The sequence below is a fragment of the Nicotiana sylvestris genome, chromosome 12, assembly GCF_000393655.2.
Source record: "Nicotiana sylvestris chromosome 12, ASM39365v2, whole genome shotgun sequence".
NCBI classification, from domain to species: Eukaryota; Viridiplantae; Streptophyta; class Magnoliopsida; order Solanales; family Solanaceae; genus Nicotiana; species Nicotiana sylvestris.
In genome coordinates, this window is record NC_091068.1 from 92,776,975 (window position 1) to 92,795,538 (window position 18,564).

The 18,564-nt window shown below is 42.7% G+C and overlaps 1 protein-coding gene across 1 annotated transcript; it reads right to left on the bottom strand.

Annotated features, from left to right (window-relative positions):
- Nucleotides 1-3,589: 3,589 nt before the first annotated feature.
- Nucleotides 3,590-4,968, bottom strand: LOC138883381 (uncharacterized). The gene is made up of 2 exons (XM_070164062.1): nucleotides 4,879-4,968; nucleotides 3,590-4,189 (listed from the first exon to the last, which is right to left on the bottom strand). The coding sequence occupies exons 1-2, from the start codon at nucleotides 4,966-4,968 to the stop codon at nucleotides 3,590-3,592; spliced, it is 690 nt and encodes a 229-aa protein (XP_070020163.1).
- Nucleotides 4,969-18,564: the final 13,596 nt, after the last annotated feature.

Genomic DNA, 18,564 nt, shown 5'->3' on the forward strand with positions numbered 1-18,564 from the left:
TCATATTTTCTCCCGTGCCTTCTCACATAACGCTTCATAATAACCTCAATAGTTGTGTCTTCTTATAAATAGTTCACCTTTTTTTTCCAATTTTCTAAAACCTTTCCTTCTTCGTCTTCTTGTCTTACTTCTTTCCGCATCTTTTCCTTGTGATCTTTGGTTAATCATGTCCTCCCCTGATCCTCGCAAAGTCGTCATGGTTGATGAATTTGCTTCCTCCAATGTACCTACTAGGAGTAAAAGAGGTGGTAGATTGCGTAGCCTCGATTTTATTTCTAACCGTGGTTCCCCCTCTTAAAGTAGTGCTGCCAATCCATCTTCTTCTAGACCTAGGGATTCTGCAACCCCAAGATGTTCTTCTAAAGATAAAGATTCAACTGAAGCTCTACGTGAACCCATCGTTGATGAAATTGTTCCTCAAGAGCTATCTTTTGTGACTGATAGTGAATCCATGAAGAGTCAAGTTTCTCCCATGGCTGGTTCACTTGATCTTGTTGATCGTTACCCAACTCTGATTACCACTGGTCTTCTCGCTCTGATTTGAAGAGAATGTAACTGGAAAACTGATTTCCCAATTTTAATTCCTGGTACCAACCAAAGAATAACTGTATTGCAAACTGGCTATTCCTTCGTTTATACATATCCTTTAACTCTAGGCTTTAAACCTCCTATTGACCCGGTAATCATTGAGTTCTGTCGTGTTTAGGACAAATTGGTCCCATTGTTTGGAAAGCTATTGCATGCCACCGTTGCTTGTGAAACTTGGCTTCTATGCCCTTTACTTTTCGTCATCTACTCCATATTTACTCCCCAAAACTATTTTGTGAAGGAATTTTTTCCCTTGTGGCCAAAAGTAAGAGAGTATTAGTTAGCCCTGAGGATGATAGAGATCGAGGATGGTATGCTCGATTCGTTGCTGCTCCCACTAGTGCTTTGGTAGGTGAAGAAAATATTCCTTTTCCAGAAATATGGAATTTTGCACGTAAGTATTTGCATCTTATATTTTTCCTTTCTAAAAATTGATTCTCATGTATTCTCATCTCTATTTTTTCAGGAACTATGGAAGTTTTTGAGGAAATCCTCAACTTCCGTGCTTGGGTAGGAAAGTTGCTATCGATTCCCCCTATGGAGAGAAGATCTTGGAAGTATCTCTCAGAGATTTGGGTAGAAAGTTAAAACACACGGTATTTTTTCCCGCTTAGTCTTCTTCTTCTTCTTTTCTTTTGCTAACTTAAGAGTTTCTTACCATGACTCTTTTCTTTTGTCAGGATTTCCCATTCGTGGTGTTAGTCCCGCTTCTGTTTCATCTGCAAGATTTACGGTGAGCCTTTATCAAGAAAGAATTCTGAGCTCCTCTTCAAAGAGGAAGGTTGATGGAGCCCGTGGCTCTGAGGGAGAGATGAACCAGAAGAGGGTTCTTTAGTTTGCAGCCTCGAGTTAGGAGGTGCGTTATTTCCAACGATGAAACTACCCCTCCTTCAAGCTCGATTCCTCCTAGGCCTTTAGATGAACCATAAAATGCTCCATTACTGATTTCTGATGAAGAAGTGAGCGATCCCCCACCTGCTTGTACTGAACAACTGTTTGTCCATGACTTTGAAAGTGAAGATGCCTTTTGGTCCCGTTTATAAGGAATTGCCCCTTACCTCTCTTCCACCATTAGTTCCCGATCATCCTCAAGTCCACTTATCCGAAGTTGCTGCCAATGCTCCCGATGTGGTTGTTTTCACTTCATATGTTATTTCAACTGCTACTCACATGGAAGTTGATCCTTCAAGTAGCAAGAAGGCGATGAAGAAAATTGTTGTTGAAGTTTCTGAAGGTGGGAGCTTATTGATGAAGTCAGGCCAAGCAGACGTGTGGTTGAAGCCTCTACTAGGACCCATAGAGAAGGCAAAGCTAGAGATTCACAATTCTTTGACTTGGATGAATGACATTGTTCATTCATCTTTAAAGGTTTGAGCAACAAATGCATGTGATGGCTGCTGAATTAGCAATTGAAAAAGCTTCTTTAAGCCAAGTTGGTAAAGACAAGGATATCCTTGAGTCTTCTTCTGTTGAGCAGCTTTCAAAGGCAACCGAGGAGATAAGGAGTTTGAGGGAACTCCTTAACCAAAAAGAGGCTTATTCAGGAGAGTTAGTTCAAACTTTAACTCAAACTCAAGAAGACATTCATGCCTCTATTGATAGGTTAAATTCTTGGAAAGCACCCTTACTCCTTTGAAGGCCATTTTTGACGCTTCTAAAATAGAAAAGGAGGAGTTGATGCTAAAATCGATCAGTGGAAGAGAGATTATGAGGTTCTTGAGGATAAGATGTCACTTGAAGTGAGTAGAGCTTTTCTGAATACTCGCCTCGAGACCTTAATTAAAGCAAGCCAGGAAGGTTTTGATCCCAACACTAAGATTGCTAAGGCTAAAGAGGCAATCAAAAAAACTCAATGATGAATTTATTCCTGGTGAAACGGCTATTCATGCTTCTTCTTCCCAAGCTGATCTCCCTATCTCTGCCGATGATGCTCCCATTGCTGATGTTCCAGTGGATGATGCCTCTTAGTTTTTCTTATTTTTCGATGGTTTTGTTTTGAACTTGTTGATGGGAAGTTTCCTTCTATTTTTTCTTCTAGAATTGTGGTTGGTTTACCCCTGCCTTGTTTCGGGGTTTGAAGACAAATGTTTGCCTTATGTTTGCAAAGTTTGATATATAAATTTCAGCTTTATTTTCCGCATATTTTAATGTTTGGGTTTTTGTTTCACCCTTTGTCATTTAGTTTTACATTAAAAAGGCTTCAGTATTCTGTGATTCTGACATACACAAAATTATAATAAAAGAGGACCCTTTTATAAACGAAACCGATGAAGATGAGTCTCATCTTCATATTGGTGTAAATATATGAAAGAAGTATAAAAAAGAAATAATTTGAGGAAGTTTTATTCTTTAAACTTTCAAACATTGTACATCATTCTTTGTTTATTCAATACAACATTTACAACTCTTTCACAACTGTTTTATTTACAACAGGTTCAAAAATTTTGGGTTTATAATCCCATGACTAAAAACTCATAAGAACTTGGAGTACATCTTGGATCTATTTACGTCTCTTTTCTGAGTTTCTTCAAAGATTTTAGAGGGGGATTTTTGGCTCTTAGGCTAATTCAGGCTTGAATTTCGGCTTTTTATAATGTTGAATTCCTGACACTTTTTGTATTCTTGCCTTTTGCCTTTTGCTTTTGCATCTTCATATATATATATATATATATATATATAGCCCCCACCCAGTGTTAGAGCTTTGAAGTATGAAATATCGAACACTGGATCGTTTCTTACTTTGGTCCATTTCCAAAAAAAAAAAATACAAACGGGACTCAGAAGTAGATATTTAGATGATGACTGCTTAACCCCTTTTCTCCATCAGAAGGGTTGTAATCTAGACCGGGAATAATACAATATTCCTTGTGTCTTTCAGGTCTAATATCATCATTTGGCAAGGGTTAGCTTTTTTTCAATCATCTAAAATGGTTAATATAATTAAAAAAGAACAGAAGTAAACCATACTTGAATGATACCTAACCGAGGGTTCTTCCTTTGCTTAGAAGTAATACTTCTTTAAATGAACAACATTCCAATTTGATGGGAGTACTTTGCCTTCCATTGTTTCTAACTCATACGCTCCCTTTCCAGCAATGCCTCGAATCATGTAAGGTCCTTCCCAATTTGGACTCAACTTTCCTGCATTGGCCGCTTGTGTCGATTGAAAAACCTTTTTGAGGACGAAGTCCCCAATCTTGAAGTATCTAAGATGATCTTTCTGATTATAGTATCGTTCAATAAGTTGTTTCTGTGCTGCCATCCTTATTAGAGTCGCTTCTCTCCTTTCTTCAAGCAAATCCAGATTTATTCGCATCTCTTCCTTATTTGATTCTTCAGTTGCTTGAGTATATCTTGTACTTGATTCACCTATTTCAACTAGAATTAAGGCTTCAGCACTATGCATAAGTGAGAATAGAGTCTCTCTCGTACCTGTCTTTGACGTCGTTCGATAAGCCCATAGGACTACTGGTAACACTTCTGGCCACTTACCTTTTGACTCCTCTAATCTTTTCTTCAAGTTATTAATAATAACTTTTTTTGTCGATTCGGCTTGTCCATTAGCCACATGATGGTAAGATGTTGAAGTTATCCTTTTAATCTGCCAACTTTAAAAGAATTTTGTGATTTTCGCACCAATGAACGGAGGGCCATTATCACATGCGATTTCTTTTGGAACTCCGAACCGGCATATTATGTTTCACCAAATAAAGTCCCTGACTTTTTTCTCCTACACCTGTTTGAAGGCACCTGCCTCTACCTACTTGGTAAAATAATTTGTTAATACTAATAAAAATCGTACATTTCCTTTGGCTTGTTGTAGTGGAGCCATGGTATCCATTCCCCATTTCATAAAAGACCACAGTGAAATAACCTGATGTAATAGCTCTGCTAGGCGATGCATGATGTTGCCATATCATTGGCATTTGTCACACTTGGCCACAAAACTTTTTGCATCTTCTTCCATTTTTGGCCAATAATATCTTGCTCTAATTAAAGTTTTTACCAAGGATCTTCATCCTACATGATTTCCACAGTGTCCCTCATGTACATCTCTCATCACATATTCTATTTGGGAAGGTCCGAAACATCTTGCTAAAGGCCCTCCAAACATCTTTCGATACAGGTTACCACGAACCAAACAATAACGGGCAACTTTTCATTGAAGTGACTGAGCCTTTTTCTTGTCCTCAGGAAATTAACGAACTCGTTTCTCCATTCCCAAGTTAAATTATTGAAATTAACCTCATTTTTATCCTGATCGAATGTCGAATGAAAAAAATGTATTACTGTAGCATTTTCTTCATTTGTTACTTCTGCAACAGATGCGAGATTAGCCAACGCGTCTGCTTCTGCATTTTTCTCCAGGGGTATTTGCATGATTTTCCAAGATTGGAATTGTCTGATTAATTCTCATGCCTTTTCCTAATATTGCCGCATCCGCGCCTCTCTATCTATATAAGTCCCCTGCATTTGATTAACTACAAGTTGCGAGTCACTTTTGATAATTGCCTGCTCTATTCCAAGATCTCGTGCCAATTCCAGACCTGCAATTACAGCTTCATATTTTGCTTCATTGTTAGTTATAGGATGACACTTTATTGCATGCCTTATAGTTTCTCCTGAAGGTGGGATTAGAACAATGCCTAAACCCGCTCCTTTAACATTCGAGGAGCCATCAGTAAATAAAGTCCAAGTACCCGGAGTAGACCGGTGAATACCTGCAGTTCCTTTTCTGATTCAGGAACTGATAACTTAGGATTTTTACGTATTTAGGCCCCTACTTGCCTATGCTTTGAGTATAAATTGATACAAAATAGTCCCAAAATGCTCACAAGTTGTTCTCTATTACAGGATTGATCGACAAAGTGACGAAATGTCAAAGATCGGCTAAAAAAGGAGTGAAACCTGCTCAAGTATCAAAGACCAAGAGAATTGAAGAAGAAAGGGCCTAGTGCGGACCGCAGAATAGTGACCGCGGCCGCACTAGGAGGTTAAGAGACATGACATATTCAGGCATAAAGACACGTAGCCGTGGTAGGATTTTCGCGGTCTGCGGTGAAGCTTCACGGCCGCACTCCTACTTTGTGCGGTCCGCGTTCATAAGGTTCAAAGAAGGTCACTTTTGATCACGCCGTCCGCGGTCACGACTGCGCGGACCGCACCAGTTGCCAACGCGGCCGCGGTACACTTCCACGCGGTCCGCGTCCCCCAGTTCAAGTTATCAAACAGTTGAAGTCCAAGAGCTAGTGCGGTCGCGGTCCGTTTTGTACGGCCCGCACTGACCCCGCATGGGTATTTTTGTCCAGTTTTTCTAGCCTAGTATAAATAGAATATTTTACCATTATTAGGGTGGGGTTTTTATCTGGGGAACTTGAGATGAAAGCTGCTCTTGGTATTGTAGCCATTTTTGGCATATTTTGCTTCCCATTAACAATAGATTATTGTAGTTTCTTCTTAGTAATTAATTAATATGTTTAGTTCTTCATCTATTTCTTCAGTTTTTTCCTTAATTATGTGTAGCTAAACTCATTAGCTAGGGTTGTGGATCAACCCTAGTGTGGGTAATTGATGGGTGTTGCCATCTAGGGTTGGTGGTTGCAAATGCTGATTCAAGCTTAGTGGGTTTAACTCTTCTTGAGAAAGAGAGTTTATGACCCCAAAATTGACTCAACCAGAAATTGGGATGGACCTATGAGAAATGGTAGTCCCAATTAACGGGTTAAATCTCAAGAGAGTAATCACCCTACTTGAACCCTAGTTGCTTGGTCTCATTGGCCTATCCAATTGGTCTCGAGAGAGTCAATTGGGCAAAATCACTCTCTCTACTGAGAGGTGTGAGAGTGGATGCAATTGTGCAACGGGTTCAGTATAATCCCCAAATATGTCAATCTATCCCTGGTAACATCTACCCGTCAATTATCCACCTAGGTGATGCTACGACCCTAGTGCTATTCTTCCTATTAATTACAACTTAGCAATATTCTCCTAGCATAATTTAGCTTTAACCTTAGTTTTATAGTAGTGGTTATAAATACAAAAACTCAAGAAATGTTTGAAGTGACATTAGAGGCACAACCGCAACTCTAGGCTAGAAAGAAAATACAACTCCACTACTAGCTCCCTGTGGAAATTTGATCCCGGACCTCTATTCGGGTAAAAGCTATTGTGACCCGCTCTTCCTACCATAGTGTAGTGTCGAGTCAGCAGTGATCACTTTTTGGCGCCGTTGCCGGGGAGCTTACGGTGTTGACTATCTGTCTAGTTAGTTTTGTGTTTTACTTCTCTTTCCTTCTTGTTTACTAATTTTGTTTGTGTCAACCACTATCAGGTACAATGGCTCTTAATGCAAATGACCCTCTCGGCAATGTGATAGCGGGGGAGGAGGTAGAGGATCTAGAACAAGATGAGGTCGTACCTCAAGTTCCACGGAGAGCCAAAATGCCAATGTAAATGCAAATGAGAACAACAATATTCTAGACCCTCCTCCGGCACCGCCGAGAGTGGCTCCCAGAGTTCTACCAAATCAAGGATATGCCAGTGCTATTGTTCCTCCCCGAATCCGGGCGGGGAACTTTCAAATCACAAATGTTATGTTGACCTTGATCGAGCAAAGAGGGTATTTCACAGGTGCCTCCGATCAAAACGCCTACAAGCACTTGAAGGGGTTCGTGGATACATGCTGGGGTGGCAAGCAGACAAACGTATCCGAGGATGCGTTGAGATTGAGGCTTTTCTCGTTCTCTCTTCGGGATTAAGCATTGAATTGGTTAGAAAGGCTCCCCAATCATTCTATTACAACATGGGATGAATTGGCGGACAAATTTATTTCCAAGTTCTTTTCTCCAAGTCATATGGCAGCTCTTCGGGATGAAATTCTAGCTTTCAACCAAGAGCCAACGGAACCTTTGCACAAGATATGGGAAAGATATAGAACAATGGCGGAAGAGTTCCCTAATAATGACATGACCAAGGCTATGATTCAACAAACCTTTTATCGGGGCATCAACACCATGAATCAATGCATTGTGAACCAATTGGCCGAAGGGAACTTTATGAAACTTTCTTACCAAGAGGCATGTGATGTACTTGATGAAATGGCCGACACCTCTTCGGCATGGCAAAGCCGAGCAAATGTGCCCCAAGGTGACCCCACGGTCATCCATTTGCACAAGGAATTACATGATCATGGCCAAGCCATCGCCGAGCTTACAACAACTATGAATCAATTGGCAAAGGCGCAATTGCAACAAGTCCAAAACCCGTGCCAAGTCAATGCAATGGAAGGTGTGTCTATGTTGAAAAGGAGGCAAGGAGAACAACAACCTCAAGGTAATTGTGAACAATATGACAACAACAATGATGGTGGTGGTTATTCAAATGAATGCTATGACGATCAAAGCGAAGAGGTCCAATATGTCAATAACTACCAAGGGAATAGAGTCAACTCTTCGAATCAACAATGGCGTCCTCTAGGAAATTGGAACAATCAACAACAAGGCAGAAGTAATTGGAATAACAACAACCAAAACAACAATTGGGGTAATCAAAGCAACCAAGGAAATTGGAATGGCAATAACAATAATTGGGGCAACAACAACACTTAAGGAGGGTGGAACAATAGCGGGAACCAAGGCAACCGGGGGCAAGGCTTTCAAAGACCCCCATGTACCAACAACCGAACAATCCACCCCCTTTCCTTCTCAAGGTCCGAGTTCGTCCGGAAGTGATATGGGAAGAATTGAGAGCATGTTCGAGCAAATGATGAAAAAGAACCAAGATTCCAAGGCCCAATTAGCTTCGCATAACACATCTATCCGGAATTTGGAGGTACAATTAGGCCAAATCTCTCAAGCATTGAATACTCGTCCCAAGGGTGCTTTACCAAGTGATACGGTGGTGAACCTAAAGGGTGGGAATAATAATCATGTGATGGCAGTTACAACAAGAAGTGGAAGAGGCGGTAATGTGAATGCCTCGATGCAAAAGCAAGCTATGGATGAAGATGTTGAGTTGCGGGATGATGATGTACCTTTGACTGCTGATGATATGGTTAATCAAAATGTGAACAATGATATGCGAATTGATATTGATGATGAAGCCGAGGCGGAGACTCAAGATGTCGTGAACCCGTCTAGGGAACACGTGATTGACATGACCGAGCCGGTTGTATAAAAGGCCAAGGCACCTTTACCTAGGCCACTTCCACCTTATCCTCAACGGTTAGCAAAGCAAAAGAGTGACAATCAATTCAAAAAATTCATTGACATAATGAAGAGCCTCACAATCAATGTCCCTTTGGTTGAGTCACTTGAGCAATGCCGGGGTATACGAAGTTCATGAAAGATTTGGTTACAAAGAAGAGGTCGATGGAGTGTGAAACAATTAAGATGACTCATCAAGTGAGTGCCATAGTGCATTCAATGGCACCCAAGCTTGAGGATCCCAGAGCTTTTACTATCCCTTGTACTATCAGAAGTACGGATTTTGCTAAGGCCCTTTGTGACTTGGGGGCTAGTATTAATTTGATGCCGTACTTGGTCTTCAAAACTTTGGGAATTGGGCAACCTCGACCTACCTCAATGAGACTTCAAATGACGGATCGATCGATGAAGTGACCCTTTGGAATAATTGATGATGTTCTTGTCCGTGTTGATAAATTCATATTGCCGGCCGAATTTGTCATATTAGATTGTGAGGTAGACTTTGAAGTGCCGATTATTCTTGGTAGGCCTTTCCTGGCTACGGGGAAGGCATTGGTTGATGTTGAAGCGGGTGAGTTGACATTCCGAGTGGGAGATGAGAAGGTGGTATTCCATATTTGCAAATCAATGAGACAACCCAATAGCACAAAGGTGTGTTCATTTGTGGACATTGTCACAGCTGTGATAGTGGATGACACAAGTGCCATGATCAATGTTGAAGATCCTCTTGAGGTCGTGCTTCTTAATATGGATGTCAATGATGATGCTAGTAGAGTGGAGTGCGTGAATGCATTGCACGGTATGGGTTCATATTCTTATGATCCTAGAAGGCTATCTTTAGATCTTGAAAACCGTAAAACTCCACAAACAAAGCCATCGATTGAGGAGCCACCGGTGTTGTAGTTGAAGCCACTTTCTCCACACCTCAGGTATGAATTCTTGGGTTCAAATTCTACTTTACCCATTATTCTTTCTTCTTGCCTTACTAACATGCAGGTTGAGGCCACCTTGGCGGTTCTTCAAAAGCAAAAAGGGCAATCGGATGGACTCTAGCTGATATTCGGGGTATAAGCCCCGCCTTTTGCATGCATAAAATCATATTGGAGGAGGATGCGAGGCCTTCACTTGAGCATAAAAGAAGACTAAATGAGGCTATGCAAGAAGTAGTAAAGAAAGAGGTTATCAAGTGGCGTGACGCCGATGTGGTTTATCCCATTTCTGACAGTTCATGGACTTCTCCGGTTCAATGTGTACCAAAGAAAGGTGGAATGACTGTGGTGACCAATGACAACAATGAGCTTCTTCCGACTCAGACAGTGACGGATTGGAGAGTTTGTATGGATTACCGGAAGCTTAACAAGGTGACTAGAAAAGATCATTTCCTGTTGTCGTTCCTTGACCAAATGCTTGATCGTCTTGTGGGCTGGGCTTTCTATTGCTTTTTGGATGGTTACTCGGGGTACAATCAAATTCTAATTTCCCCAGAAGACCAAGAGAAGACCACCTTTACATGTCCTTATGGCACATTCGCTTTCTCTTGAATTCCATTTGGATTATGTAATGCTCTGGTGACCTTCCAACATTGCATGCTGGCTATTTTCACTGACATGGTGGAGGATATCTTGGAGGTATTCATGGATGATTTCAGCATGGTTGGGGATTCTTTTGAGGAATGCTTGGTAAACTTGGATAGAGTGTTGGCTCGGTGTGAAGATACCAACCTTGTTCTAAACTGGGAAAAGTGCTATTTTATGTTAGAAGAAGGTATAGTATTGGGTCACAAGATCTCGAGGCAAGGAATTGAAGTTGATAAGGCCAAGATTGAGATTATTTTAAGGCATCCTCCCCCTACTTCTGTCAAAGGGGTGAGGAGTTTTCTTGGGCATGCGGGTTTCTACCGGAGGTTCATCAAAGATTTTTCTAAGGTAGTTAACCCGTTGTGCAAGTTGCTAGAGAAATATACCAAGTTTGTTTTCGATGAGAAGTGCATGGAGGCTTTTGAGCTCCTTAAACAAAAGCTGACAACTACCCCCATCATCACCGCACCAAATTGGAGCTTACCATTTGAGCTCATGTGCGATGCTAGTGACGTTGTGGTGGGGGCAGTTTTAGGCCAAAGGATCAACAAAAGATGTTCCATCTGGTATACTACTCAAGCAAGACCATGAATGAGGCTCAAAGGAACTACACAGTCACCAAAAAGGAGTTATTGGCTATTGTTTTTGCTATGGAAAAGTTCCGTCCTTACCTTATGGGGGCCAAAGTTATTGTGCACACCGACCATGCCGCCCTTAGGTATTTGATGACCAAGAAAGATTCAAAGGCAAGGTTGATGAGATGGGTTCTTCTTCTTCAAGAGTTTGATTTAGAAATTGTTGACTGGAAGGATAGTGAGAATCAAGTGGCAGACCACTTGTCCTATTTGGAGGAGGAGGGGAGGCCTTGAGATAAATGATACATTTCCCGATGAGCAACTCCTTGCGGTGTCAATGAGTGGAATGATGTGGTTCGCTGATTTTGCCAATTACCTTGTGACCGGAATAATCCCGTGTGAGCTCTCTTCTAACCAAAGGAAAAAGCTCAAGCGGGATAGTTTGGATTTCTATTGGGATGAGCCATACTCGTTCAAGATTTTCACGGATGGTGTGATCCGTAGATGTGTTCCGGAGGAGGAACAATTGAGTATCCTAGAGGCTTGCCATTTTTCACCCTATGGTGGCCATCATGGCGGGGCGAGGACGGCCTCAAAGGTATTCAGTTGCGGATTTTATTGGCCTACCTTGTTTAAAGATGCTGGTGATGTGGTCAAAAAATGTGATGAATGCAACGAGCTGGCAGAATTTCAAAAAGGGATGAGATGCCCCTCAATACGATTCTCGAGGTAGATATTTTTGATGTTTGGGGCCTCGACTTCATGGGTCCTTTCGTGAGCTCTAGTGGAAACACTTACATTCTTGTGGCGGTAGATTATGTCTCCAAGTGGGTTGAAGCCGTGGCTTTACCCAACAATGAAGCCCAGAGTGTTGTGGCATTTCTCAAAGAGAGTATCTTCACGAGGTTTGGCACTCCCAGTGCTATCATTAGTGACGGGGGATCTCACTTTTGCAACAAGGCTTTTGATTCATTGCTTGCCAAATATGGAGTTAATCACAAAGTGACCACCCCCTATCATCCTCAAGCTAGTGGTCAAGTGGAAGTCTCCAACCGAGAAATTAAGAGTATCTTATCCAAAACTGTCAATGCTAATAGGACCGATTGGTCGAAAAAATTGGATGATGCTCTTTGGGCCTATCAGACAGCTTACAAGACCCCAATTGGTATGTCTCCGTACAGGTTGGTATTTGGGAAAGCTTGCCATCTTCCGGTGGAATTGGAGCACAAGGCTATGTGGGCCTTGAGGAAGTTGAACTTAGAAAGGGATGTTGCTGCAAATCTGAGGGTTGAACAACTTAATGAGCTCGATGAGTTTAGATTCCATGCATACTCCAGCTCGTCCTTGTACAAGGACAAAATGAAGTATCTTCACGACAAATATGCTCGGGGCAAGGAGTTCAAAGTTGGGGATATGGTTCTCTTGTTTAATTCCCGGCTACGTCTGTTTCCGGGTAAGCTCAAGTCAAAATGGAGTGGGCTATTTGAAGTTGTGTTCGTGACCCCGTTTGGTGCTCTTGATATAAAAAACAAAAATGATGAAGTCTTCAGAGTTAACGGCCACCGGGTCAAGCATTATCTTGGAAAGTTCGATGGCAGCCACGTAGTGGCGCTTCTTCATCTAAAGTGATGTGGTGGTAACATACGTCATGCCGCGACGTTAAATCATGCGCTTCTTGGGAGGCAACCCATGTCTTTCTCTTTGATTTTCTTTGTAGCTTAGGAATTTTTTAGCTAATTGTTTGTGAGATGTTGCAGGGATTGTGTTGAAGCAGTGCAAAATAAAGTATGAAAATTGCATAGTCTCTGAAGTTGCCAGTGCGGCCGCGCTGCACTTTGCGCGGTCCGCACCGACATGAGTTTAGAAGGGAATTCTCTGAAGTTCTTCACCGTGGCCGCAGTCAAGTTAGTGCGGTCTGCGGAGGACTTTCACGGCCGCGTTGCACTTGTGTGCGGTCCGCGTAGGGTGATTACTGAAGGGTCACACAAATAAACCCAGCGCGGTCCGCGGTCGCTTTTGTGCGGCCGCGCTGGTAGGTGAGCACGGGTCCCACTGGGTACCTATAAATAGAGACCAAGGGTCTCATTTTTCCCTTTTCGCAATTTGAAAACCCAGAACCCTAATTCTACTGTTCATCCTCTGCCAAGACTGAAATTATTGATTGTTTGGATAGATTGCATTCATTCTTCCTAATCCTGGTAACATTTCATGCATTCATGATTAATTACTTTCTTATTTTTTTATTTTATTTGCTTGCCAGTAGTCTGTAACTTCTTTTTCTTCACGATTTTCTTCAAATTTGTTAGTCTAGGGTAGCTTTCATGTTAGTTTAAAGTAACTAAGGATTTGGTACCTGAGTAGGGACAAGTAGGGGTAAATATTTGAACAAAAATAGAAGAAAACATGCAACCCTAGCTTACTCCCTGAAATTGACCCAGTGCGGTCTGCGGTCGTCTTAGCGCGGTCCGCATGCCCTAACACGGTCCGCGATGCTTGATTGACTAAGGAATAACTTGTGACCAGCGCGGCCGCGGTAACTTTTGTGCGGTCCGCGCAGGTGCAACGCAACCACATACCCATTTTACGCGGACCGCAGTGCTTAGATTCAGAGAAGGACTTTAGTTGTGACTTGATAAATGCGGACCGCGGTAGCCGTTGCGCGGTCCGCGGTACCCCCAATGCGGCTGCACTCCCTTGTGCGCGGGCCACAGTGACTGGTTCTGCAGCAGTGTCTGCAATAATTTTGTTTGCTGCCTGCAACTTTAATTCATTCACCTGCTTAACTGCCGGTGGTTAAACTAACAATGTTAGATGTGTTTGCTTGTAGATAATGGTAAAACAATGAGGAAGAGGTGCCAAACAACCTGGCTGAGGTGACCCCTCCCGGGGAGGAAAAGGAAAACAAGTTAAACTCACTCCTCGACCTAAACTGAAAACAAGGAAACAAGTTGTTATAGACGACCAATCGGGGAGTGAGTACGTACCCTCTCAAGACCTCTCTTCTGACTCAGGGCCAGCTCCTGCAGTCCTAGCTTCACATACTGCCCAAGCCCCACAACGTGTACCTTCTGAGTCGTCTGATGGTTTAGCAGCAGGCAGCGATGAATACTCCACCTCCCCTACAGCTTCAATATCTGGGTAGAGTGTAGAAGGTGGGACTAATAGTGATAATGAGGTACCGGATAGTGGTGTGCCCCAATTTGGGGGTGTTGAACGAACTAGAAAACCTGAAGTTTGGGAAGATCAATTTGTTAGCCAGGTGGCGTTCCACAAGTTTAGGGAATGGTGGCCATCACGGAAGTTGATTCTTGAGAGAAGCTTCATTGACAAAGACCTTCTACCCCTACACCCCAATGTGCATAGATAGTTTCAGGCTCGAGCGGGTTGGGAGTTCTTTAAAGACAATTGTTTGAAGGCGAATAAGCATATGGTCAAGGAATTTTACAGCAATGTGGCCCATATCTTGAAGGGCACTAAGGTGACCAAGGTGAGAAACAAAAATGTGGTATTCACCAGGAGGGCACTGAATGAATACTTGGGGTTCATTGATGAAGATGAGTCCCTTTACAATGAAAAGTTAGCAATTGGCGAGGAGGTTCGTCCGTGGTTAGCTTCATACCTGGCAATCCTGGGTACGGTTCCAGAATGGTTACAAGCAGGGGCAAATACTTCGAAAAACTTTCAACTTCGAGGCTAGAGGGTGGTTGACCTTTATGTGCAGTCGACTCGACCCGACTACCCATGATCAGACTATTCCACTTACCCGGGCGGTTCTTATTGCTTCTATTATGGTAGGCTATCCTATCGATGTGGGCAATGTGATGTCCCGCACAATTTCTGCAGTGGGGATTGAGCATGACCGGAACTACCCTTTTCCCAGCACCCTCACTATGTATTTCCGGGACTTGGAGGTGGAGAAGAGACCGTTTGACGTCAAGGTCAAACCTGTGGCTCCGTTCTCCTGGTATAGTTTGAAGGGGTCAGACAACCCCAAGGACAAAAATTACAAGCCGCCTGTTTCTACCCCAGCTGGCCAGTCTGAGGAGCCAGTTGCGGTAGAGTCTTTTGTTGAGCCCTCCACAGAGCCTTCTACCATGCCTGCTGCCACCACTATTGATGATTTGCCTCCAGGACCCTCCTCTTCTACTGGTCCCAGTACTTCAGCTGACCCGGGGGTTCCTTCTTCCCGGACTCATCCTTTCACGGCCCATCAATTGAGCCGGACACTAGCCAGTTTGAACAACTGGATGTCAGCTGCGACATCCAAGTTGTCTACATTGTCTGCTACAGTTGAGGCCCACTCAACACCTTCCACTGCTCAGATTCCTCAGTCCATTGAGGATACACTGAAGAAGCTCCTGGACAATCAGGAGAAGATTATGAGGACTCAAGACGCCTTGACTAAGGCAGTGAATTCACATGGCAAGGCTTTGAGGGAGCTTGCCAAGGAGCACAAGAAGATGAGGAAGTCAAGGGCTTCCAAGGAGTCAGTGAGAGTGCTAAGGACTGACGTGGACAAGCTATTGGCAGACCAGATGCCTTTAGACTTGCTATTCGGGGATCCAGCCCCAGCAGCAGCACCAGTGCCACAGCTACAGTAGGAGCAAGAGCAGGCACCCAGGCCTCCAAGGAAGAAGAGGAAGCTCCCCAGTTCAGTTGGTGCAGTTATTGAGCTAGCAGACCCATAGGAGACCCCCTCCAGTGATGCACCTATCATCCAGCTGGTCCAGGAGCAGACCCCAGTCCCAGCAGCTGAGCAGCAGGAGATCGGGAACCAGTCTGAGGTTCCTGTACATACAGAGGACTTGGGGACCACTGATGCTCCCATGCAGACGGACCAAGCCTAGGGAGCTCCTATATCCTTTACTTTGTTTTTTATGCTTATTTGATAGTTGGCATTGAGGACAATGCCAGCTTTTATTCGTGGGGGTGCGCCCTACTTTTATCTGGATGACTGTATATAGATTCTTAGTTTATGTTTTTGTTGATATTTTTTTTTATTTTGGGCTGTATATAACTTTAGATTTCTGTATGTATTCATCCCCGTTGTATATTCTACTCCCCTATTGTATATATTCATTCTATTTTCTATTTTCGCAAAAAAATTTCGTTTTTAGCTTTGTAGTTAACCTTGCAGCCTCTTGTTTTGTTTTTGACGCCTTCAATAAGCCCTTGGTTTTCTTAATGCCACGGTTCTTTCCAAGGGTGGAGTATTGTGCGAACCGGGTGCCTCTTCCCAATGATAGATGGCGTGACTACCTTCTTAAGGGTTTGAGTCCGTTTCTTTGATTTTTATTTTGTTTTTGATAGTTGTAGTTAAAGGTACCTCAAGCAAAGCTTCACTTGGGCCTAGCACATTTGCCTTTGATCCCTTGGTCAAAGACATAATGTTGTGTTCAGGATGGTGAAAGTCGTGGCTTTGAGACTCTTGCGTTGACCAAACAATCATCATGTGGTCTTTTCGGACCATTGTGTGCTTGAATCATAACTAAGGTCGTGGTGGGCCCTGGACTCGATGTCTTTAATAATCCCCTAGCGTGTGTGGTGAGGAATCGAAATGTGAATCAAGTCCCAAGCTAATGGTCTAGAACTTGCCCTGAATGTTTGTTGAGGCGAAATCCTAGGTGAAATTTGACTTGAGAAATTATTATAGGCTCTCCTTGATCCAAATGTTAAATTGAACAATTCCATAGCCTACCAATGAGATGATTCCTAGTTAACCCTTTTGAGCCTTAAACCTTTTTCTTTCAAGAACCAATGCTATAAGCCTATACCCGTTCTAAATGATTATCCTCTCTTGGTACCCAAATCTTCGCTTGAGTAATGGAAAATATCTAAGTTTGGGGGGGGGGGAGACAAGAAAGGAAGCGAAGTCGTAAAAAGGTACAAAAGCAAAAGAAAAGGAAGGAAATGAAAAAGCAAGAAAAGAAAAAGACAAAAAGAAAATCCAATGTGAACAAGAATAAAAAAAAGGGACTCAAGGAAAACAAAAGTGAAAAAGGTGTGTGGAAAAAGTAGAAAAAGGAGAAATGTTTTGAATTGTATAAGAAAGAGTGACAATGCGTCTCTCTAACCCCTTGTAAAGAAGTGAAATACTCAAAAGAGTCAAGAGAGTTGTGCCAAAATGAATCAAAAGAAATGCTTAAGGGAAGATTGAATCCACTTGAATAAAAATATGTCCTACCCTTACCTAAAAGCCTTCACAATGACTCCACAAAAGCCCTATTTGATCTCGAGTTGAAGGGAGCTTACATTAGTGGATACTTACATAAGGGGCAAGCATATGGTACTTAGAGCCGAACCTGTGACCTCTTCTTGAGAGAGATGAGAGAAATTCCATTAACCTCGGTTTGTGTGTCAATACTTAAAAGGTGAGGTTCGCTTAGGGAGAGTTGAGGATGTGGGAGTGTAGGTTCCACAATGACCAAAGTAAGTAAAAAGCTCTTTGATGAAATGTGTCAACTCTTGATGCTCTTGTGTCACACTTGATCCATAGTTTTCAAAGTTTTAAATGTGTTAATGATGCATTCGTATTGAGGGCAATTGTTAGTCCCAATTGATGCTTGTTGAGGTTCTTTCAGGAGAGCTGGAATTACTTGGATGTTCCTTTAAGGGGTGAGTTTTATTTTGTTTGCTTGAGGACAAGCAAAGGCTTACGTTTGGGGGAGTTAATAACTTAGGATTTTTACGTGTTTATGCCCCTACTTGCCTATGCTTTGAGTATAAATTGATACAAAATAGTCCCAAAACGCTCACAAGTTGTGCTCGATTGCAGGTTTGATCAACAAAGTGTTAAAGATCGGCTCAAAAAGGAGTGAAACCTGCTCAAGTATCAAAAACCAAGAGAATTGAAGAAGAAAGGGCCTAGTGCGGACCGCATAACAGTGACCGCGGCCGCACTAGGAGGTTCAGAGATATGACATATTCTGGCTTAAAGACACGCGGCCGCGGTAGGATTTTCGCGGTCCGCGGTGAAGCTTCACGGACGCACTCCTGCTTTGTGCGGTCCGCATTCATAAGGTTCAAAGAAGGGCACTTTTGATCATGCGGTCCGCAGTCACGACTGCGCGGACCGCGCCAGTTGCCATCGCGGCCGTGGTACACTTCCACGCGGTCCGCATGCCCCAGTTCAAGTTATCAAACAGTTGAAGTCCAAGAGCCAGTGCGGCCGCGGTCTATTTTGTGCGGCCCGCACTGACCCCGCATGGATATTTTTGTCCAGTTTTTCCAGCCTAGTATAAATAGAACATTTTATCATTATTAGGGTGGGGTTTTTATCTGGGGAACTTGAGACGAAAGCTACGCTTGCTGTTGTAGCCATTTTTGGCATATTTTGCTTCCCATTAACAATAGATTATTGTAGTTTCTTCTTAGTAATTAATTAATATGTTTAGTTCTTCATCTATTTCTTCAGTTTTTTCCTTAATTATGTGTAGCTAAACCCATTAGCTAGGGTTGTGGCTCAACCCTAGTATGGGTAATTGATGGGTGTTGCCATCTAGGGTTAGATTGATATTGGGTGTTTGCTATTTGGGTTGATTTTATGTTTTTATTCAAGAATTGGTGGATGCAAACGCTGATTCAAGCTTAGTGGGTTTAACTCTTCTTGAGAAAGAGAGT

Coding starts and splice junctions, on each gene's coding strand:
- LOC138883381 (XM_070164062.1), bottom strand. CDS start 4,968: ATGCAAATACCCCTGGAGAAAAATGCAGAAGCAGACGCGTTGGCTAAT. Junction 4,190..4,878: donor CAAATGAAGAAAATGCTACA/GTAATACATTTT, acceptor TAAAGTTGGCAG/ATTAAAAGGATAACTTCAAC.